Below are 24,818 nucleotides of genomic sequence, written 5' to 3'. Positions count from 1 at the left end.
TCTCCTTTCAAATATTTAATCAGGTCGCGCCGTCGATTAACGAATCCAGTCGCATCGCAACGACGTTCGATAATTAATACATTCTACCGTAAGGAGCGAATCAATAATCACATCGTATCTCTCAAAAATTTTTCACAAAACCTGTGGCAGATGTGACATAATTTTTTAAAGTTAAATTTATTAAATTTATTAAATTTATTTAAATTTATTAAAATTTTATTCAAAGAAAGGTGTCTTAAAATTTATTTTCTCACTCATATATACACATATACATACACGAAATTTATATTAATTATATATTATTTTATATTTAAATTATCACCAAAAAAAATAAAAAAATAGTATTTTTAATAGTATAATTAATAGTATATTTTAATAATATTTTAATAATTAATATTAATTTTAATAGTATATTTTAATAGTATTTTAATAATTAATATTAATTTTAATAGTATATTTAATAATATTTTTAATTAAATTCTTTATTTTTAAGTTTGCAGAGAAATTGCAAGCAAATATCTTTCGCTCACAACATTTTCTCAACGCAAATTTAAGATAATAAGACAGTTATATCTGGTGCTGGACAGTTATGTCTGGTGTTTTCAATGCAACGCAACACGCAGCTATTCAAAGCGACCAAGAAGCACGAAAGGCTAATAAATTGAATCGAACTATATCGAGTGACTTTTGTGTGAAATAGTTAGACAATTCACGGCAATTACCAATCAATATATTAGCGGTAAACATATGAAAAGATTTGTAATTAATTGTAAGAGGCATGTTAACGAAGCACAATTTCACTGGCTTTATGACGTGAATGCCTTGACGCAATAACTCTGCCCTAATGGCACATTGCAGGGCTCGATTTATTTACTCCGCCGATTGCGTTATCGTTGAGAAAAACCTGTTCCAAATGCTATTTTAAGAATCAATTATATGGAGTATTAACTCGTCGTCATTCGCGTATCATTAACGCGTCGCATTAACTGCATGGTGGATCGAAAGAAAGAAAGACAGCGCGGCCTTCCATAAAAAGAAGCAAATGGTCAATCAAAATTGTGAAATAGCCTATAAACTACGCCTATACAGAAGATTGCATAGATGAAATTTAAAAGTGTGCACGATAAAATAAATATTTTTCAGCCATTATATATATATATTTTTTTCTTTTTGCCTAAAAAAATATTTAAATATATTGCCTGAAAAGATATTTATTTTATACATATATTTCGTTCAACAGCATATTTTATTGCCAGAATTTTACTGATTTCTTAAATTTGTACTTTCAAAAATAAATGACTCACATTAAATCATAAAGTTAGTTTTTAAAATTAATAAGAAAAAAAATCTCTTTATATTATTTTGAAAAAAAATAAAACATATATTAATATAATTGTGTGACATGTGTTGCATTAGATATTTTTGAGACTAAAACGCGATGCTGAGCAATAAAAGATTTGCTACAACTGACACGTTGACGAGATTCAGCTCATCTTTGCAAATGAAGAAATTATCATTAGACGTGTTTATAAAACTAACGCATCGCAATGCACGACCGCGTTTGCGTAACATTTGCAAGCCTTCGTTTACTACGGAATAAGTAGTATCAATGACGATAATGCAACCGGTTCGACAACGATTTTCTAATGGCCATTAATGCACGTTGGTGCGGTGACAGGCGAAATTTATGGCGTTTATCAAGCGAATCCAAGCTTGTTGTCCTTTTAGTTAGCAAATGTTATGGCAGCGAGACTAATGGCGTGACATTAGCACTCGTAACGAACGCCAAGAGAGCCGAGATTGCGAAGAGAATATATCGATGGATGATATTATTTAATTGCGCCGCGATCGAGTTATTAAATACGAGATTGCATTAATAATCGTCATTAACAATCGCGGGATCAAATCCAGGGCACACAATCGCCATCTTCACCGACCTCTTTCGTCGTCCTCGACCAATTTGCGACAGACCAATTGTCTACGAGCTACTGAGTTTGTAGGCTACGCGTTTCCGGTTTGCCAATGCGCTACAAGCCGAACTAAACTACGCGATTTCATTTCTGTCTCGCGAAAGTGACGAGTTAATTCTTTAATACACAACTTTCCATTTCCTTTGTAAAGCTCTTCTCTTCTTGTATGCATTTCATAAAGTCTTACAATGTCTTTAAAATTCTTCTTTAAGTGTTGTTATGAAAGTATATCCATTTCACAATTTTATCTAATTATAACTTTATCAGATTTAAAAATTTTGTAATGATGATATATTAAGATGTAAGAGAGATTTATAAATTGTTACATTTTCCGCTCATCGAGTTCTTTTATTAGAATAGAAATGTTCTTAGAGATCGTAAAATATGGAACAGCGTTGTATCCTACAAATATCTGGTCAACCGACTTGACGATTGGAAATCAATAGATTGATTTTACGGATCATAGCATTTCCGTTGCATTTCTCGAATAATCCGCGTGTCGTCAGTACAGAACACTGCTCACTCACCAGCAAATACGATTAAATATATTCGGTGTCCCAAAAAATATATAATGTATGTAGCTCCTGTCAAATATTTGTTAAACTTGGAATCAATTTTTTCTAACAAACTATTAATCTAAAGAGCTACTACCTCGGTAATTAATCTTGAAAGTAAAATTTTGTCAATTTTTTAGGCCTTAGAAAAGAATTTAATTAAATTAAAATAATATTAATGAATATTATTAGAAAAAATATTCATTGATTTTTATACACTGGTAATCGCGGAATGCGTTTCACTTGAAATCGTTTACGATTTAAATTACGATTCCAAAGCCCTATGCCTCAACATCGAGAGAAGCGACGCTTTTCTCAGTCCGTTCTCACAGTTGAGAAAAAAAAAAAAGCGCACAATGATCGGGACACGCTGTATATCTATGTATATCTATACGAGCATATCGCTCGCTCTGGAACAAATTGTGTGGCGCATTGCAGGTGAACGGACAGGATGAATGGTTATGATGCTATAATGCAAGGCCGCCCCGGCTTACGTAACTCGAGCCAACCTACCGATACGGAATACGGATTATTATCGGTGTATTCGTTCGGAGGGAACTTGGGAAGGAAAAAGAAAGCGGGATGACGGACAATGAGAGAGCGATATCGCCCACGCGACATCCAGATCGTTGATCGGTCGCGACAGTTTTTTTCGGATATCCATATAGCGCGAAATGACTTGGCGATGTACGCTGCGAGCGATGAAAAATACGCGATTCTTGCAAAGCAACTTTCTCGCGCACGCAAATCGGATAGAGATCTTTGTGCGCGCAGCGTGCGCACTAACGAATTGCATGTAGTGCATTTGGACTTAAAGCGCTCCTGATAACATCATAGAATTTTGTTAATCTTATTTATGCAAGAATCGTAACGAGAAACGTAACTTCCCCCTCCGTGCATTGATAGAGAATTTCATTAATTAACAATCACGCAAAATCACTCTCACGCACAATAAGTGTTATTATTATTACTTAAACAAGACAATTTCTACTGAGCAAAGAAAGTTGTTAATTTGACTAAATCCGTTCAACTAATTACCATTTCTTTAATTAGAATATTTAAATCAAATACAACATTCTAAATCTGACATAATATATATTTGATTAAATACTTAAATATATCAATTAAATAAATATTTCAATTAAGAAAATGGTAATTGGTTGAACAGATTTACAAGTCAAATTTACAACTTCTTTTCTCTATACAATCCTACTTATTAAAATGAAAAATTAATATTGTCAAAATTGTGGCATCGTTAAAGAAATAAAGCGCTACTAAACGTTCGTTGAATCGTTATGAACTGACAGTTAAACTCACTATGTACCTTTCTGTATATGGCGCAGTATAAGACAACCTATATAGATAAATGGATAATTTAGTATAAAGCGTGTAAGCCTAATCGTCCTATATCATGCAACAATCGGTCATTTATAATAATTCATATTACATATTTATTCATTTGCCCGCGAGCAATACCAGCTCCTTCATGCACATTTGTTCAATTACTATTGTAACTGCGATTATTCTGTTATATAAGATTTTCTTTATTAGCTCATAAATAAATTGCACAAACGGGATATCGTGACGGTTATTCACGTGGCAAATATCTAACAAATTAATTTGAATTACTTGCAAGTCTGCGACCGCGTTATGCTTATTAATTATAATATATATATATCGTAATTTATGTTATTGTATTTTAATAAACAGCTGTGTGCGAATGATTTCCGTTAAATTACTCCTGTATGTTCCATTAAATTTCATATCGTGTAATGTTACCGTCATTAAAAATTACATTCTTTAAAAAAAAATTAAAATTAATTTATTATAACTTATTATATTTATTATAATTTATTATTATGTTATAACCATGTACGATATGATGGAGCTTGGAAAACTCAAAGAATTAGATGAGAGGAAAAATGACAACCCTGAAATAGCGCTTCTCTTTTCTCTATTGCCTGCAGCACGATGACTTTCTAATTCCAATGGCAAATCGGCACGACGCGACGTATCAAAGAGGCTTACAGGGCGACGAATTAAAAAAGCGCGCGACAGGTGCACTTCCTGCGATGAAACGCGCCAACGAAAGAGCCGACAGTGATCGCGGTAAAATCCTTTCCTTAATTGACGATCATTAAATCTTTTCACGGCGATCGATCAGCCGTCCTACCCCACTTGCGCGATCGTTTCTTGTGACATTGACACGCTCCGCGTATAACGCCGTGCGATCTAACGAAACGTAAAACCGATTTCGTTGCGCTTATCTTACATGTTCGGCAAATGCATTCTGACGATAAGAAATTGATGGCAATTTGATGACACTGTCAGCTATACAATTCCATTGACATGTATATTATTTCTTGCGTCGTCCAGTATCATTTCAATATAAGCTCGAAAAAAGCAAAAAGAAACATGTGGAATTAATAGTAATTTTCCAATTGATATTTGACATTTTTTAACAAAAAGAAAAAAAAATATCTTTTTCGACAAGTAATTGCGATTATTCGAGACGATTTTGTGATGAATATGCGACAAAACGGAATATGCAATATGAATAGATTGTCGAGCGAAAAACGTGTTTGATTCGGAAAAAAATTAATACACGGCGAACATGTTTCCTCAACGCGGAAAATTAATCGCTAATAGCCATGGAGTATCTTCTTTTGGCGCAATTAATTTATAGGCATGCATAATTGCCGGCTGCCGAGGTGCGATCGTATATTTCTCTAGACAAGCGGAATGATCCCTAATTTTATATCAGGCATGTTTTATTGGCACGTGATATTAATAATCCTTGTTTATTATCCTGTATTTTAATGTTAATTAAATGTTAAATACAAAGATTAATTTGTCTTGATCGTTTTAGAATGATTTAGAGCTACAATCTTGATTGAACAACTTATATCAACGATTCTTTCGTGAATTAAAATTTTTTCAATTACAGATAAAGATAATTTAAACAATGTAGTTAAATTATATATAGATACAACTTTATATATTCTTTATATACATGTGTACTAATATTTATCTCTAATTAGCGAAACATTATGATTAATCAAAATATTTTTCATATTTTTCATCAATGATAATTAAGATTGTGCGCCAAAGAATTAATACAATGTTACAAAAAATATAAAAATATATTGTAAAATTCTTATGACATATATGCCATTTCTCTGCAACATCGATTTAATTATTTTGCGAAAAAAAAAAAAAAAAACAACTCTGATAACTTTTTACCGAAGTCTGCATCACGCGTGCACTCTTTCTCTCGGGATTTGCTTTTGCGCGGAATGAGCGTAATTTAGTCGCAAGACGAGGAACGCCGGCACGACCTGCGTAGATTGCGCCGCGGATTGCGCGGCATGCGCCGCCAGTATGCGGCTGCATTTAAGGGGACGACATTGCACGCGAAGGAAGAGGCACGCGCGCGCCGGGGTCACGTGAACGTGAACCGCTCGAAGACGATGAGGAGGTAGAGGAGGAGGAGGAGGAGAAACGGTAGAGGAAAGTTTCCCCGCGGGCCTCGGTGGCGGCGGGATTAATTTTCCTCGCGTTGTTATGTTAATAGATACGTCGGGACGTACGCGGAAGTATTGCCGCGATATACGAAAGGTTGTTGCTGAACAAACGAGAAGTGTCCCGGGGCCTTTTAATGCGCTTGTCGGCGACGTTACTGCGCTCCATCTGCCATCGATTTTACAATGTTACGCGCTCACGAGGAAAGTTGCCGCGGATCGAATGTATAGGGTGCTCTAAGCCTGGCACGTTGAGGTCCTTGAGAAACCATGAGAGAGAAACTTAGTTTTCACGTAAGGTTATTAAATTTATCAGGTATAGAGATAATCATTTCATGTATCTGTGATTTTTCTCATCGAATAGATAAATACATAATGGATCGATTTTTTTTAATTAAGCGCAGATAAATTTCAAGAGAAATCCGATCTAACATTTGATTAGATAAAGTAATTTTTGTTATAAATTTAAAAAATTTTGATAAATGAGTGATGGAAAATTGATCTCAACTTCGGAAAAGATTTCTTGGCTAAGACTTGCGCGATCCAGTAGATATGGAACATGCTATGTACAGATATTGGAATGATACAGACATAGGATACAGTTCCGTGCGGTATGCCGGAACTCTCTTTGAATGCGATCACTGGAGCGTGATGCAAAAGACTTCATTGCGTGGACGTAAAGCAGTATATTGGAGTACGCGAATTTGAAGTTTGGTAATTGAGAGAAATAGTAGTCAGACGGGGCATGCAAATACATGAAAGTAAAACGTGAAAGCTAACTGCGTTCTTATTCCTGTGGCAAGATGCAATAATATGTCAGAATTATTATTACATGTCTAAAAAATTTAATTAATAGAGAAAACAAGTAAAGTTTATTTATAAATACTAAGCATGCACAAATTAGATTAATAATACTTTAGAAATAAATTCATAAAAAAATCATAAAAAATGAATGAGGAAACATAAAAAAAATCGAGCGATTATATGTTTCTGCGAGAGAATCGTAATGGGAGAATTCACGAGGTGTCGAGAATGATCGAAGTTGCATCATTATTATCAGCTTCGCAGCTCATTTGCGATCAGTCGAAAGACTTGCCTAGAGACTTAAAACGCGATCGAGTTAAGTCGAGTTCTAGGATCGCGACATCTCGTTATATCGTAAATAGGAGTACCTACACGCGAGCGAAAGTGGCGGAAATTTCATTTATGTCCCGCCGTTTTGCGAACTGACCTACAACTCGAGGAAACTCAAATATGTCGTGGTAGTCGTTTGCAAGTCATCCGAGTTGTTCCTATTAATATACGCCTGCAGCTAAAATATTGCAGCTTTAATGTAGAGAATTCTAGAGTAGCGTTAACTTTAAAAAATATACATTTTATTTTATCAGAAACAGCTGTTAAAGATAACATTTTTTATTAGATGTGAAAGAAATTTTGTTTAATTTTGTAATTTTAAGATTGACAATATTAGATATACAGGGTGAGCCTAAACATTCCGGCCAGATTTTCAGATTTTATAGGAAATTTAATTCTGAATAAAAAGTTTCCCATAAATATCAGTTGAAAAATGTTTCCTTAAAAAGCGCCCAAAAACCTCTGAAATCACGATTATTTTATACAAGATTGCTCGGTATTATAAATTTCTTTTATAATACTTAATATAAAGCTCTTATATTTCATTCTGTTTGAGACAAAATTTGAACTTAAAAAAAAAAAATAAAAAAAAATGTTTAAAATTCACTATCAATGACTCTTTCTACTTACATGACAACGGGAAATTATTTACGAATAGCGAATGTTTCACGAATATCGATCTCGATATCATTAATCAACACACTAAAATGCAATGATCAAGAATATCGGATGAGTGATTCAAACAAAATTACATCACAAATATTGGCTACATGATTAGCCAGAAAAGGAACTTGAGAATTGATCTCCGATCACCTAATCACGATATCTAGTTTTTCGTTATAAGATATTCTAAGTGAAGACATTATAAATATATATGTACTTCAATAACATATAAGCTAAAAGATTTTTTAATGAATTGAGAAATAATTTAATCCTTCCTAAAAAAAAATTTCGTCGTCAATCTGGTAAAGTCACATTCTCCTAAAAAAAAGTGACAAAACTATACTCAACAATCGCGAAGTAAACGTAAGTTATATCTGACAGTGAGATTCTTCTCGACTGCTATCAAGAAAATACTCGTGACATCATTTAATATAAAGTTGTACACATCACATAGTTCCATCACTGCAGAAATGCATTTACATCAACTTTTTCCCCGGAACGATAGCCTTGCTTCCGCGTATATGACACTTCTTCCTGAAACACTGTACAGTATAAAGAATACACACAGCGGAGAAAGTGATGGAACCTCCGGTCGAGATACGGATCGCTATCGTGGCATTATCATCACCGACCGATCTTCCTAGGATCGTATGCGCGGGAGAGACCCTCGTGAGAAGGAGACGAAATCACGATTCATTTTAGCGACAATGGATCTTGATCGCGAAAATAGTCGATCTCTTTGCAGAGACATTTCGCGCTTTTTATGCACCAGCAATATCAATGTTTTGTTCTAATTTGTTTCCGCGAGACTCGATTTATTAACATAAATTACACCTTCGATTTGGAGAATTAATATTTTCTATTTTGTGATATTGCAATTGTAGATACAAAATCTATGTGTTTTTTTTTCTTTTTTTTGTGTAAATCTTTAAATTCTTAAATACATATCGTATTAAATAAAGAGAATTTAGTTAAATTAATATTATAAAAAAAATTCTCTCTCACACACAATATAATAGTTATAGAACAATCGACACGGCAGAATTAGAAATAAATAATATTAATTATTGTGTTATAGATTAATCTAACTTCTCTTATATAATAAATTTATATCTGCTATTATGTTATCGCAAAAATTCGATTTATAAGCTCATTGAAGAGATTAATGTAGTTACCAATTTATACTGTCCATAAAATAAAGCCTGTTCCATTTAACAAAGATATTAAAGTTTAAAGTTTCATATTTTAGCAAATTGTAATAGTCAAGATGTCAATTATATATATAAAAAAAATAGACTTTCTTTTCCTGGAACAGCTTTAAGGTGAAAATGATCTGACGTAAATGAGGCCTTAAATAATCCTGTCTAGTGGCTATGCGAATAAATTTCCCAGGAGAACAACGCATTATAACCGCGCGTAATCCATCGCGATTTATGGCAACGCGATTGTTGATCGCCCATTACGCTCTCCATACATTGTCTCGTTTCCGTCTTTTGCTTCATACATAATCCCAGAATGTGAAACTGCGCACGGGTGAAATTTATAATATCTCGCTTTATAAACGGCCGCTGTATGTATTTACGGAGCGTCGATTAGAGGCGGTTACACGATCGAGGAAATCGCCTAATGAAACGCCATGAAATATTTCAACCTATCACCACGCTCGTAATTGATGAACGCTCTTATCGCGCATAATGTAAGATTCGCGTAACACTCGTAACGCCCCAACAGTTAACTACGAATTAATTCTTTCCGTATCGAGTCTCTATTTATCGAGAGAAAATCGTACGTATTTATATTTTTATGTAATTAAAGATATCTCTTAGGCATCTCCGTAAAATTTTAAAGCAATCTTCAATGTCATATTACTGTCTCTATCAATCATAAACAAAGTAATTAAAATTGATTTTTACATGCTTTACATATATATTCTCACAATTTGGAATTACGTAAAGCTGAATAATAAATTTGTTATACTAAATAAGTCTCTCAATAATTTTTATAATAAAATATTTGCAATTATATAAAACAAAAAATTTGAAATCTTTTCATCAGAATTTGCCTCGTTCTATTAACTTGTTTGAAAATCGTGGACTTTAATTCAAAACGCGTTTCTAAACTGAGACAGAAATGCTTTAAAACGGCTAAATATTTTACAAATGAAGAAAAAGTATGTCCATGTGATTGAGGACACTGATGGCGAGAAAGGATTAATTAGTGAGTCAATTGATTCTCCCGCGATTATATTATGCCTTTGGCAAATACTCGCGGTTTCCACGATGTGTGGTTTGCGCGTCATACGATATGCATAAGTAGTATGAATGCAATGTCTCACATTGCACTGCTATGCGTGTTATGTGTTTAATAGCGATGTGACATTTCAAAATCAAAATTGTCACATATTGCTCGAGATTCGTTCAATTTTTCAATCCGTATATAAGAGCTGTATATTCAACAATCTTTACAAAATACTAATCCGTAGAAAAAAAAAAGATACAGATAATCTGTAAAAATTAATGAATTTGGAAAAAAATCCATTCTTTCAAAAAATTGTCTCAAAATACATATCAAATAATCCTCCTAAAATATCAATCTGTGCCAGCAAGTAATATCGTGAAATCAACTATAAAAAATCTCTTTCAGGATTTTTATCCTGTCTCTTACACATACATATTTTATTTTATTTTTTTTTACTCCTACTCTCATCGTTTTTAGATAAAAACGACTTTAGCCCAGACATTTTCGTTTAATGATGTCATCTTCGGTATTGACAATTTGCCGACAGAAAAGAAAAGATAAAAGCCATCGACTAGAGATAAGTACATGGATTTTTCTTATCTTCTTCTTAAAATACACGAATATCATTATCGGCGTAGTTGTCTATATCAATATATATTTATAATACCGTTTAGAAACATCATTAATGATATTAATCGGTAATATTAGCTAGATCGAATCTAAAGTTGCATAAATATTAATGATCGCTAAATAATCAAGATAATAAATATCAATCCGTGCTCGTTTCGACGACAATCAATCGCGATCGGAGCGCAACACTAGCTCAAATGTCCCAACTGCGAAATTACATAACCGGTAACGTGTAAAGAGAAAAAAAAGAAGAGAATTCGAAAGGCGATTGCAAACGGGAAAGAAAACAGTTACGTGGGCGGTCCGCTTCGTCATGTCCGCGCGACTTTTAATAATCGCGTCGATTTGTCAGTGCATCGAATTCTAATTAGAGCGTCTCCTCTCAAGATACGCATTGTGCCGTGTTTTTTTTTTCTTTTTTTGCGAGCGAAGACGAGCTCGCCTGTTTTCAACGGTGTCGTTACTAAATCAAAAAATACCGCATCGGGCTCTTCTTGTTGCCGAAGGCGCATATTGAGTTACTCGGCTGAAAAGTGCATTGAACAAGCGCGCTCTCTCGCACTGGGAGATGCAGTAAATTACAAGTGCCGAATTCCAGTCGATGATTGATATTAAGCAGTCCGCTAGACGACATCGTAATAAATTCAAGCTAAAATATTTGGCCAACAGTTTCCGAATGAGAAATTAAAAAAGAGAACAGGTTCTGTGATGCTTAATGCTATTATATAAATAATATAAAAAAAAAATATTTAAAAAAGTAATATTTTTATATAGTTATATTATATATAAAGAAGATTAAAAAAATTATTTGTATGAATATTGAAAAGTATCGAGAGATATTGAAAAATCAATACGTACAAAGCTACAGAATTTCTCTCTTTCTCTGAAAGGACCTAATTAATCTCAAAGAAGAATCACGTAGATTCAACATTCTAATTAAAAATACTCTCTCCAAGCAACATTTGCAAAACTCGCGTCTTTCTCGAGACATTTCAAGCCTCTCGAAGATTTCCGCAACACATCCTAGAGCCATCCAATTAGCCCGACGAAAGAGCATAACGCGCGGCAAGCAAGCATCATCCAGATCTCACGACGGCGTGTGAACATAAACGCACCGCTCGCACGAATGGAAGGAATGGAAAATGCGAGGATGATTCCTCCGTTGTGAGTAAATTCCGAGTTGAAGCAGCAATTTTTCCACACACACACACATATCCAAACACACACGTGTAGGCAGGTGAATTCCGGGGAATTGCGGTGTTTTTGAAGGCGCTGCTTTTACGGCAGGCGTCCCGGCGCCGAACCGCGCCGGCGTCCCGGGAATCAATACGCGAGGGAGACGGCGTCCCGCAGAGCTCTCAGCTGTTCCGTCCAACAGTGATGGCCACACGCCGTCCCCGCTTTCCTCCCTGCCCCCACCCTCCGCAAAATAGTTTATTTTCATGATTCCCGTGATGCGTGATCCCGCAAATGTTTACGGTTTGAATTGAAAACCTCGGTGAAACGCATGGTTCGTCGAAGTCGCCTCATTGCGTCATTTCGCGGGAACGACTTGTCACGCCCTTTATATAGCGAATCGCGTTTGCTTGCATTCTAGTCTTGAGTTTTAAGACTGCCAATTTTATTACATTGCGGTAAAAATATAATTAAATTGATAAATAGAACAAAAACCATGGAATCATTCTATAATTTATCGTAATGTCGCAATCTTACGCAATTTTTCAAAATTGTAATTTTTATATAGCGTTATCAATCAGATAATTAAAGAGTAAGAGTAATTTTGATTATGTCAAAAATGACATTAAGTTTAAAAGATATCTTAAAAATCAAAGAGAGGAAAAAAACGCGCTCTGAATTTTAGTAACTCAATCTTGCATGTGTATACATATATATAGAGCTGTAAAAAATAAATCAATCAAAGAGAAGTAAAAGAGAGAGGCGAGAGAGAATTATTTTGTTATTTTTGCTTTTAAGTGCATATATACAAAATTTGAAAATATTTTCAAGAGAAAGAAAAAAACAGGAAAAAATTCAAGACTCGGATTGTGTGTATCTCTGCGAGATTATATCATATGATTCGATGGAATTTTCAACTTTCGGTCGATACGCCTGACATTGGTATAGTGCTTCGGAGCAATCGACGACGTTTAGAAGCACTTAAAGTGCATTTTATCGGAATAACCTACATGCTACTTCTATGAAAGTCCATGCGAGATATACCAAAGTCTTGATCCCCACGAGGATTTTTATCGGGGCGAGATTACTGAGGCGTGCGCCCTGAATATTTCTTTGATCTCCCTTCCGTGCCAAGCTTGATTATTGACGTATAGGTTCAACGTGGTACCATTCCAAATTTAGGTGACTTGTGTGCATGACCGCGGAAGAATCTGTCCGGAATTTTGCCGAGAATGCCTTGCCAGTAAAATCACTTCCAAATAACGGGACAAGTTCGATAATAAAGCATCATGTATTAATAAATAATTAAAAATAAAGTAAAAAAGTAAATATATCCAAACTTATGGATTGAGTGATGAGCAAAAATATTATTTCACATAATATTAAAATACACACACAAAAATTACAAATAAAAGAAAAATATAGATTTAACGTTCAAACATGGCGACTTTAAATATTTCTAATATCTTCCACACTGATAATTTCATCTGATATTTGATGAATCAAAATTCTCACGACTCTCTCGAGAATTACCTCACCCTTCCTATGAGCGCGCTCTCCGCTTTACTAACCAATGTCAACTGACCGGATCAACGACCAGCCATTGCTCTTTGTAACCTCGACTCGCACATATGTATATCAGATATCCCACTGTAGAAATGATCAATTCACCTAGATTACACGGCCATGTATAATTACTGACCAAAGTGCGGCCGACCTCGGTATTAAATTTCTAACCCATTTCTTTGCCTCTCTCTGCTTAATCCGCGCTCGGCAAACAGTGATTAGCTAAGACTCGGACCGCAGGCAGACCTTGTGCGGCTCCAGCAACCATCTCTCCCCGTCAGCATCTCGGCTAATTGTACATAATAACTGACACAGAGAGACTCGGAGGAGAGACTCAACACCATTTATGGCAGTTCTATATGTGAAGGCGCGCGAACGAATTCCTCTCTCGCTCTTGAGGATAAATAGTAACTCTTTCTTTCGAGTCGTATATAAATCCCACGATGATCGAAGGCTGATCGAGCAGCCGGCGGAGAAGATTTAGGATAACTATGGAAGAATCGGTGAGAAAGACACCAGCATCCATATTTAGCTAATAATAATGCAATATTAGTGATTTTTAATAAAAAAAACTATATGAGAATTGCTTATTGGTATTGATTATGTATCGACAGTAATTCTATCGTATGAACAAATCATTCAAACACGTAAAATATCGCGTTCTTCTTGCTATTAGGAAATTTGATCTTTATTTTGGAACATGAACACATCTGTGTGATATCATATGTATAAATAACGTGTGTGCAAATATAGAATACGTAGTTACCTTCGAACGATTCGAAGATAGGTCCAGCTGATTATGAATCATATCTTTTCGAAACGCACGTCATTGTCAATAGCCGTACGTACTTAGAAAGTAGCTTTATTATCCGATCGCGTATCAAGCCGAGATAAATATGAAATTTGCTGCGTGATTTCTGTGTGATTACGATAAATCTGCTAATCATATTGCAAACATAATATCAATCATCGTATTAAACAGATTAATACAAAATTAATACAAAACTTTTAAATATTATATATACAATGTACTTTGTTATACTTCAATACTTGAAATATAATAATAAAAAATATTAAAACTATATAGTATAGTATAAATTATAATAAATTATAAATATTTTATGCACGCTATTGAAAAAAGAATCAATGCGAAAAAAATCGTCTTTTTCATATAAAAATCGACGAGATAAAGATAAAAATATTTCAAAAGCGTCCGTAAAGATAAAAATATTTCAAGATCTAAATCTAAAAATATTGAATCCAAGTCGTAAAAGTAAGAGTAAAAATTTTCGATAGAAGCAAAAATCTGGAACATAAGCATAAAGAGACTAGAAATATGATGATGACCCATTCTGGCTTTCAAATAAAAAAAAAAAAAAAAACATATTTTCGTAGCTACGTAATCACGTAAAAGCGCACTTATCGCCGGAAATGAGCCACAGTGTCAAACGTATCAAAGTGAAACGCAAAACCAATATTTCTTTTCGATAATGAGATACCTTCCTGATTCAGCGATATTCGACACAACAAGCGATACAAATCTCGAAGAAGAAAACGTAACCGTGCGCCGGTATGGATCGGCAAAGGACCTCGTCCTTCGAAATAACTTCACCTTCTTTGCTCTTGAACTTGATACGAAATGGGCTAACAGCGATCAATACAAGCTTTCGGCGCTCGCGAGGTGAAGCTCCGTCTGGGTAGAGGTAACTTTCCTGAATAGAATCTACCATGGGCCTCACATATTATTTGCCACAATATTCTTTTTTTCTCTGAATGCATTCGTTTGCAGTATAGCTGTTTTACACATGCATATATAGAAAAAGAATTTAATTTGCCCGATTTTTTGTATCCATAGCGATAAAAAATCTGATTGAAAAATAACAAACGTAAAAAAATATAATTGAATATACCTTTTATGATCAAGATTAATGGATTTGATAAATGCGTGCGTAAAACGTGCATAGCTTTAAATATTACCTCGACAGATATATAAATACAAAGGAAAGTAAGTGTGTTCTTTGTATAAAATTGTATTGATGAGGAATATAAAATTAAGCGTGCTAAAATAGCATGTTTGTCAAAGTGACGCGAATTCGCAGTGCGCGGATTAAAACGGCGCAGTTAAAACTGTGATTCGTAAGATAAAAAAAAAAAGATATTATTGTATATAAATTTAAGAAAGGATAAAAAGTTCCGTCTTCGTGCGTTGCTAATCTGCTTCCGCGATAACTGAACATGCTGGCGGCAACGATTTCGCATTGCGCCATTTACGGCAATCGCCTGTCGAGGGAACGAAACACACACGCGTGATGCCGCACCATAGATAGAATTGCACAGTTTACCTCGGCTATCGATTAGATTCAGCCTTGTTAAACGCGCTATCTTATCGTGGACCGCGGTAGGACGCGGAACACACCGATGCCAAGTCATTGTGAATCAAGGAAATCACCCGTATGAGCCGAAGTTCCACAAAAATGCGTCATTATATACGAGTAGAAATTTTATTTCTCGGAGATATCAGGATATATCACGACAGTATGAATGGCTAAATGACGAAAAAACGATACAAAATTATGAATAAAACCGTAATATGGTAAATAAAAATTTTATATACTGAGAAAAAAAATTGTTAACTTGACTATGAACATGACAGTTAAATACGTCATATTTAATTTAAATACTTAAATATTTTAATTAAAGCAACAGTAATCAGTTGAATGTATTAATCAATAATTAAGTTAACTTCTTTTTTTCAGTGTATGAATTTGTATTATTGATAAAGAAATTAACAAGTTTATTAAAAAGTTAATTAAAAAGTTCTCTGGAGCTATCAGCTGACTATTGTCATAAATAAAAACAAAACAAAGGTTTATGCAAATTTTGTAAAAAAAAAATAGAAAGCTTGCCGATTGCTTCTGTAAAAAAAAAAAAAAACTATTACAAATTTATATAAAATTTATATTTTGCTATGAAATACTGAGATTATTCGATCAATAATTATTATCCAACGACAGATAGAAATTATTTAAAAATAATTATTTATCGTTAAAATTGATGCGACAGATTCACACGATTCCGTATTAATCGATTCTTGCTATACAATTGCCATAGCATAGTTCGCGGTAATCGCATCTTGTATACGATTAGGCAAATCGGCCGCGGAGTTGTTTATATGAAACGCGGTTAACAAAGTCGTAACGCTCGCGATAAGATAACACGCGTGACAAGAGCGAATCTAATTGATAACCGACGTAAAACACGCTCTTATACTCTTACTCGTTCTTTTCTCTTTCCTTGAATCGCCGCCGCATCGCCGCGAGGAACGGCTTTAATGTAAAAGCAAACGCTTCGGAGAATGTGTCTTCGTATCTCACGGCGTAAAGAGAGATTAGATTAATTATCAATAAAGCGGCGAGTTGCCGCTTTGAACACCCCGACATTTGACACGAGACGACGTAATCGTCATCTCGAGATTCAATCTCGATTCAACATATCCCGCGTGCTCATGGTTTATTATAACGAGGAAAAATCGCGACACGATGTAAGGATATTAACTCCTTGTAATTCAAAGAAAATTATATAGGATTAAAATAAAAATAGTTTCAAGACATTCCGCATTAAATGTAAATCCTTTTTAAATTGTCGATATATAATCCTCTCTTTAGTCTTCCACACATTTTAGATAATTAAAAATTGCATTAATCCTTATTTTAATTTTATCATTACTCAAAAATTTTATACTTGCGGTGACAATGGAAAACCCAGATCAGATCCCGGTATGTTTGGCGATAAATATATCCGTTAATTACGGAGCCGACAAAGCGGCTTCTCTCTCTCTCTCTCTCGGCTCGCCTTAGCTCACCTCTACTTTATTGGAATCGGTGGGCAACGCTTTCACGGTATGTTACTACTTGAGACCGGCGCGCGGCGTCGCTCGGCCTCCCCGCGGCGCAAAGTGAAATTTATCCGCGGCGATATCGGCGGCCGATCGCGAAAATCGACGCACAGTACGCTTGAACGGCGGCTGTAATGACGCTCCCACGAGATTTACGGCGGTAACACGCGCCAAGTTCCACCGCTAACGCTGGCAGCGCTTACGCTATCTACTAGGGGTGTTAATGATATTACGATACACAATCCGCAAGTTATTGACGCTCTCGCCTCGATACTTCCCGCTTCATACCGAAGCCTACAAATAAATACTTTTATCAAAATCGTAATATCAATGCGCATTTCGATTGTAAGCTTATTATTATATTACACTATATCAAGTATGATATCACGTTGTTGCTTTTTTTAAAAACAGAATATCTTATTCACGATGCCAAAATTATCATTTCATTATTATCTTTGACGCATTTCGCGTCAAAAAATAATTTTTAAGTTTTAATTTATTCCCGTTAATTTATCATTATTTAATTTATTCCTGTTATTTTATCAAAATCATTATTAAAAGAGTCTAAAGATCTTGATTAAAAGTATTGATTTTTAACCTGCTGTAACGCGATATAATTATTTATCTGAAAATATCAATATCTTCAAATCGAACATAATAATCTGCATTTTAATGTGACAGTTTTACGCAACTCCGTGTTTCTAGTCAAGAACTGGTTAACAAATATTAATATTTCATTCTAATTCGTCTCGTTTCCTGCGTCATATCCGTCCTGGAAAATAATCTTTTACGTCACAAACAAGGGACAGATTTATTGTAATTCATTCTACGATTATGTCGAAATTTTCTTTCGAGACAGATAAAGCGCCTGTATACCTTCCGCGAGCGTATGTGGATACGCCACGAGCCTCGACCTCGCGGGAAAGCGTCCTGGAATTTCTATACGAGAGGCGAGAAGCCGCGCGCCGCGACGTTATCGTTCGCCGTGGAGCTGCAAGCCCTGGGGAAGGAATTATTCCGCTTCGTGAAATGCCGCGATTTAGCATCGCTTATACGAATACCGGTCGCGTGTATCGCCACCGGTAATCGCCGCCGTTGGACACACTCGACTATCCGATATTTTTAGTCGATACAAGTCGGTCGCCCCCAGTCAAACAAAATTGTCATACCGCACTGCCTTTCAAAAATAACACAAAGTTAATAAATAGTTGAATAATAATTAAATATAATTTATTAGGCAGTTTGTTAAGTAATAATTTACTATTTAAATTATATGAACAATAAATAAACGTAATATGTGTATAATAAATTTAAATATTAATATTATTTAATATTTTCAAATATATATTATTTCTCAAGCCTAATAAATATTATCATTGAAATTGTTTGCAAAGATAAGGACTAAAGCTTCCCTCAGCAAGGGATCTTTCTTAGTTATGTCATTGCTCTATCGTATCGTATCGCCTAGAGCGGAAGTGTAAGGAAGATACGAAATGTCACCACGATGAAATTGAGAAATATAGATAATATTACATTTACGTCATCGAAGGAGGGAAAGTGTCAGCTGAGCGTCGCATTCTCCGCCAGCGGCAGTACAATTAATGGCGCGGTGAAAAAATTATCGCGACGCCGTGCCGTCAGTGCGATTCGCGCGCACGACGAGACATTTAACGAGCGCCGCACGTGACCGTTACCCGTTAATTTATAATAATCGGTCGTTGATAAAATGCCGGATAGGTCACACACCGCCGCATAATATCGTGACACGGTGGGAGCGGCGGTCGGTCCTTTCTCTGCCAAAGAAGCGTATATGAGCGCGAAGTAAAAAAGAGTAATAAAAGCTGTTGACGCTTTATGATAAAAAGAAAAGTGAATAATTGACCTATATATATGTATTTCAGAATTTAAGAAATCTTTATTTTATTATTATATTTACGCGACCTTTAACTTGAATTATAAATTTGTCATTGCGTAAAAATTCGCATTATTAAAATTAAAATTAATGGAATTAATTGGAATTAATCAGTATCAAAACTATAAATTGATTATAATTTTGAGGTGTGAAATTCGGTTTAAAGCATATCGCGCGATTATATTAACTATCGCAGAAAGCTATTCACCTCTTAATTACATTCGCGATATCGTCAAGTCGTTGCGGTATCGAATAATAAAACTATCGACAGTTCATTAAGTATCTCGTAACATCCGTTCTCTTATTCTTGATCGCGCGATATTCACGGCTCGGCATATGAGTTGGGACCGCCATAAATACGCCCGGATATGCACCGAAGGGTGCGAGTTATTTTCATAGCCGCGGCACGTTTACGATCGCTGTTGGCGATGATACGCGACGAAACGTGCCATTGGAATACATTCGAGGCCACCGAGATTTAATCGACGAGCCATCGAGTAGAATCGGCGCCGCGAATCGCTGAGAAAGCTACCGCGGAAAGATTCCGCGAAGCATCGTAAACAAGTCGCAAGTGATCGTTATTACAAAGCGATGTGCTTCGAGATGCATGCGAACTCTGAAAAGTTGAAACCGACTTGTATTCAAGACTTAGAAATTAAATAGAAAATTTTATTTTCTTCCAACTAAGCTAAATTTTTGCACGTCGCGCGCATCTTTCCTCAACTGCCAACGAAACGTAAAAAAGCATTCTTTCTCGCGCGAGAGCCGCGCCGAGAGCCGTCTTAAGCAACACAAGATCGTATACGTTTTCACTCACCAATTCGTGGAGGGTCTTGAGATCGTTCGTGATGATCTGCGGCTGAGGTCCGTATATGAGACACGGCTCTTCCTCGTACTCGTCGTCGCTCTCCTCGTTGTCGGCGCCATTCGCCGCCTTATTCTCGGCGGCGATCTCGCGATCAATCTGCCTCTCCATCTGGACCAGCAACGGCGCGAGCATGCCGAACTTGGCGCCGCGACGCGCCACCTCCAGCAGGCATAATATCACGTGTCGCTCGTTCTTACGCATTATCAGGTCCTCGGTCTCGAAGAGCAGGCACTCGATGATGCCGAGACTGTTGCGGCACCAGTCGATGAAGTTTGAGACGTTGTCGCGGGCGAAGAAAGTGCCGGCTTTGGCGTTTGGCAGGTAGGGCACATCACCTACCTGGCTCATCGGCAACGCCAACGAGGTTATCGAGCGTGTCATCGGCATTTTGCGGGCCTGACGTCGCGCCACGTAATCGCCCGCATATTTCCGCACGTTGTTCGCATGCTGCAAATGGAAAAAGAAATCACTCTGGTCGGTAAATCATCTTCAGAAATAAAAGTGTAATTTACAGCCGCGAAACCGGTAAAGGGAAAGCAAATCGCATTTTTTGCCAATTTTAAGTAATCTAACAATAAGACAGATGTATAATCATATTTTTTTATTTTTTTTTTTTTAATTTAAATTTAAAATTTTTTTTTAATTTTGAAAATTGTTTTTTAATTTTTAAAAATTTCATAGATTTTCTTAACTTTACTTTTTAATCTACTGTTTCGTTCAGTATATCGTAATTTGCGGCGTCTTGTAAATTACAATTTATAATAATAGCGATTTGAACATATATCTTGTTCACGTGTGCATCAATGTTTCGTGACGTTTATGACAAACGTCGATACTTTATATCCGACGCTTAGAGAGAATACATGTATACGTTATACGCGATATTTCATTTCACGCCATTCAACACTTTCCCACACACGCTGGATCCTCTTACATCGTCGTGCGCACACATATGTTATTCAGATGCGAGAGAGACTCGACGCGGCATCAAAATCCTGGATTTACCGCGAGTAGTTGAAATGGCAGATGGCATCTGATGATCGTCATCCCTCCAGAAAAAAGCGTTTTAATGCAATATCACGCTATTGATTCAGATGAGTGCGCCGCTTAAGAGAGATTCGAGATGCGTACACCCTTGTATGACAAAGATCAACGGGGAACAAAACGATAATGGACAATAAGGGATTTAATCTAGTCGCATATAGTTCACAATTTGAATTAAATGAGAATGGCACAATTTTATTTTTAATTTCTACAAAATATTTGATATTTAAATAAATAATGATATAAATGACATAAATAAATAGTGATATAAATGACAGTGATATAAATCACATTGAAATAATATTACAAATTTTACTAGATTCTTTTCATGTTCTTTCAACTAATTTTTGATCTAAACAATATTTAAAATCTATATATACAATATCAAAATGAGAGAAAGCATATAGATTGAATGAAGAAACTATAGATCCCTTTCGTCCAATTTGACTACGATCATTCATCAAGATACATATATCAGTGGCGGTAGTACTATTTCATCCCTTCAATCCCTTCCTGTTTGTTCAGAGCTCATTTTTCGCCCAACATCTGCTCAAACGACTGCGCTAGCCTAACTGGGTGCTCGTTTTAATGACAGTTCATTGAACCTAATATGCCGCACAAACAGAGTTGACGCGAGATGACTCGTCAGGAGGATATTTGGGTTAACATTGGAAAAAGAAGCTGCCACGAACCCGGAACGGCCGACCCGTTAGAAAGTCGCCGATGTTTAAATAAAATCGTATTTCGTCTGAGCAAACATCGCGCCGTATACGCGCAACGTTTGTTAGCTCGCGTGCGACGTATCGAGTTTCGATGTCACATATAGGCGAGGAGCGCCTTGTTACTTATAACTTTTATCCTTCAGCTACAACTGCCGGAAAATTGAGCAAAAAATCAGAATTAAAAAAAAAGTTGATTATTGATCTTCCCCTCCCCCTCTCTTTCCCCCTCCCCCTCTTCTAATCTCTTTATATGATATTTTATGCTATATCTGCAAAAATTTTGACAACACTCTTGCATTTGACATTTCCCATGATGCTTAAATTTTATTTCTTTATTTCCTGAGAAAAAAAGATCACTAAGAATAATTCAAAGTGTGGGAAAAAAAGGCTTAAAGATTTAATGGCCGGTTATATCAGAGTTTGCTCTTCTGTTCTACAATAGTCGATTAATTGCGTCATAAAACTCTCAAGTTATTGCATTGAGTGGCGGCTATTCTAATCTTTTACGCATTCTTAATGAAAGCTCGAAATTTCTACGAGAGATTTCTTCGGTCCGACAGAACGAACGACGCACGACGTTCTCTTTAGGGCTCCCGACAAAATATATATCTCATCTACACATGGACACCATAAGGCCGCGGGGCTGTTTACGCTCGCGCTACCAGAAGCAAGCTCGTAAAAATCATATCTAACGGCATCCGGTTATCTTGTCGGTCCGTTTCGATACCTCCCCGAGGGATAATACAAGAGATTAGACGAGACTGCCAACAAGCAGTCACAACTAAACGCGAGCGACGATAATGACGATTCGACGACTGGAGCGTTTTGTCGAAAACTCTTAAAACTGATGGAGAGAATTTTCTATTCGTCGAAAGATAAATATAAGAAAAAAATAATGAAATTGGTACGAATTAAAAAAACAAAAATAATATATCAATGTAATTTTTCTCTTTCAATACTATTTATGTTCAAGAAGCAAAATAAATTGTTATATTTTATATTACATTATTATTTCTTTGATCACTTGTATAACGACGAAAGCTAATAAAAAAAAGGCTAATAAAAAAAGCAATGCTCTGTAAAAATTAAGCAGCGTCCTAATTTTCTCTTTAGATAATTCTATTCGGTTTCTTGTAAAAGTGACTTTTATTAGTGATCTTCTCATTAATACATTATGCTTATCTCGGCTTATCTCTCCCATTGAACAACATTATCAATACATTTTTTTTAAATTAAATTAGAGCATGATCAATGAGGCCACGATAATGCGTTGAGCATCACTGCATGCGAGAGGAAGAGTCGCGCTTATAAAAGACGAGAGAAGCGGCACATATGGTAATACGGTCGGCAGATGAAGCGACGGCAGGATGTCACATTACGTAGCCCCTGACCCCCTCTCCCTCTCGTCAACACCGTACGGTCGCTTACCACTACGGACGAATGTGCCTAATGAAAATGGCCGTTGCACATTCTACGTTTATAAATTGGAACGTTTGCGAGACGTTTCATTGAACCCCCGAGGGGGGGGGGAGGAGGGGGGAAAAAAAGCTTAATGCGTACGTAGTTAAGTGTAATGCTGGCACGATATGGAAGGAAACCAATGAGACGTAGCATCAACGAGAGCGCAAATAATCATTACTCATAACCGTGTAACTTAATTTAGTTTCTGGGGCCGGGCTTACGCGATAAACCATTGTTGAAATTTATGAGTAATATTTGCGACGGTGAGGCGGCGCGTTATTAAAGGCGCGACATTAAAAGCGCGCGAATACGCACGATAAGATTTAATCTAATTAAAATGATTATATTTGTCCATTTAAATAAATAACATCGTGATAAGGGAATTGACACGTCATTTTCGTTGACATGCGACGGTATAAGAAGATAAATTTATAAAATTTTGATTATATTAAACAATAACTCCCCTTATCACGATGTTATTAGAGAAACATAATAATTTGTGACAAATATAATAATTTTAATTAAATAGAAATAATGATTAGACTGAGATAATGAACTCTTGCTGCCGAAGAGATTACTTATCGTACGCAATTGATACGCATTTTACAAGGCAATGTAATTGAAGTTTGCGCGCATTTCATCGAGCAAAGTTAATTATTATACTTTCTAATGCGTCATTCTTACCGTGGAGAGATTCTTTGCTCGGTAGAAAGGCGAAGAGATTCCCCGCTAGGATTGTTCGCGATCCTGTCGTTCTTGTCCCCGCGCTAGAGGTTAATAAACCTCGACCGCGCGTTTGTGCTCCTAACAGTAAGACCTCGGCTGGCACAAAAGCGTCGTGAATCACGGCGTGTTCTACACGCGCGTTGTGCCATACCTTCCAAAGCGTCGCACGCGCGCGAACAAGTATGTAAAATCGTGCGAACGTGCTTGCACAGTATCTTTATGTAGTCACAGTCAACGACACGTCAACCGACAAAGTACTTCCCAGAAAGTGATTCGCGTGTCATCATTAAGACGCGCAAATGTGACGAATTGACATCAAACGTTCCACGTAATGAATATTAATTTTGAGTAAAGTATTATGAGTTAGTCATAATAAAAAGAGAAAGAAAGATATTTTACAATTTTACAATTTTTATAAAAATAATTGATAAAAATAATTAATAAAAATAAATAATAATAAAAATAATTAATAAAAATAAATAATAATAAAAATAAAAAGTAAATGGTTTTCTTTATTTTTTTAAATGCGATGATATAATGATAATGTTAGTATAATGATGATGCGATTCGGAATGAAGTACCGGTATTCGTAAGCAGCAAATTTATCACGGAAAGCCTATCGGCATTCATTACAAGAGAAGGAATATCTTTCATAATTGTCCTGAATTGCTTTATAGACACTTAACGTCTATTAACCGATAATCGATAGCGAGGGAGAATATCTACAACTATTATCTC

At 35.8% G+C, this 24,818-nt stretch overlaps 1 protein-coding gene across 1 annotated transcript in view; it reads right to left on the bottom strand.

Moving 5' to 3' along the window:
• LOC126856364 (GAS2-like protein pickled eggs) overlaps nucleotides 1–24,818 on the bottom strand; it is a 65,503-nt gene that overhangs the window by 21,337 nt on the left and 19,348 nt on the right. The window contains exon 3 of the mRNA XM_050604804.1: nucleotides 20,077–20,574. Coding sequence (XP_050460761.1) covers nucleotides 20,077–20,574 — 498 coding nt within the window. The remainder of the gene's footprint in view (nucleotides 1–20,076; nucleotides 20,575–24,818) is intronic.

The sequence above is a fragment of the Cataglyphis hispanica genome, chromosome 18, assembly GCF_021464435.1.
Source record: "Cataglyphis hispanica isolate Lineage 1 chromosome 18, ULB_Chis1_1.0, whole genome shotgun sequence".
NCBI lineage: Eukaryota > Metazoa > Arthropoda > Insecta > Hymenoptera > Formicidae > Cataglyphis > Cataglyphis hispanica.
The sequence above is the reverse complement of the archived record's forward strand: the minus strand, read 5'-3'. Positions and strand labels throughout refer to the sequence as shown.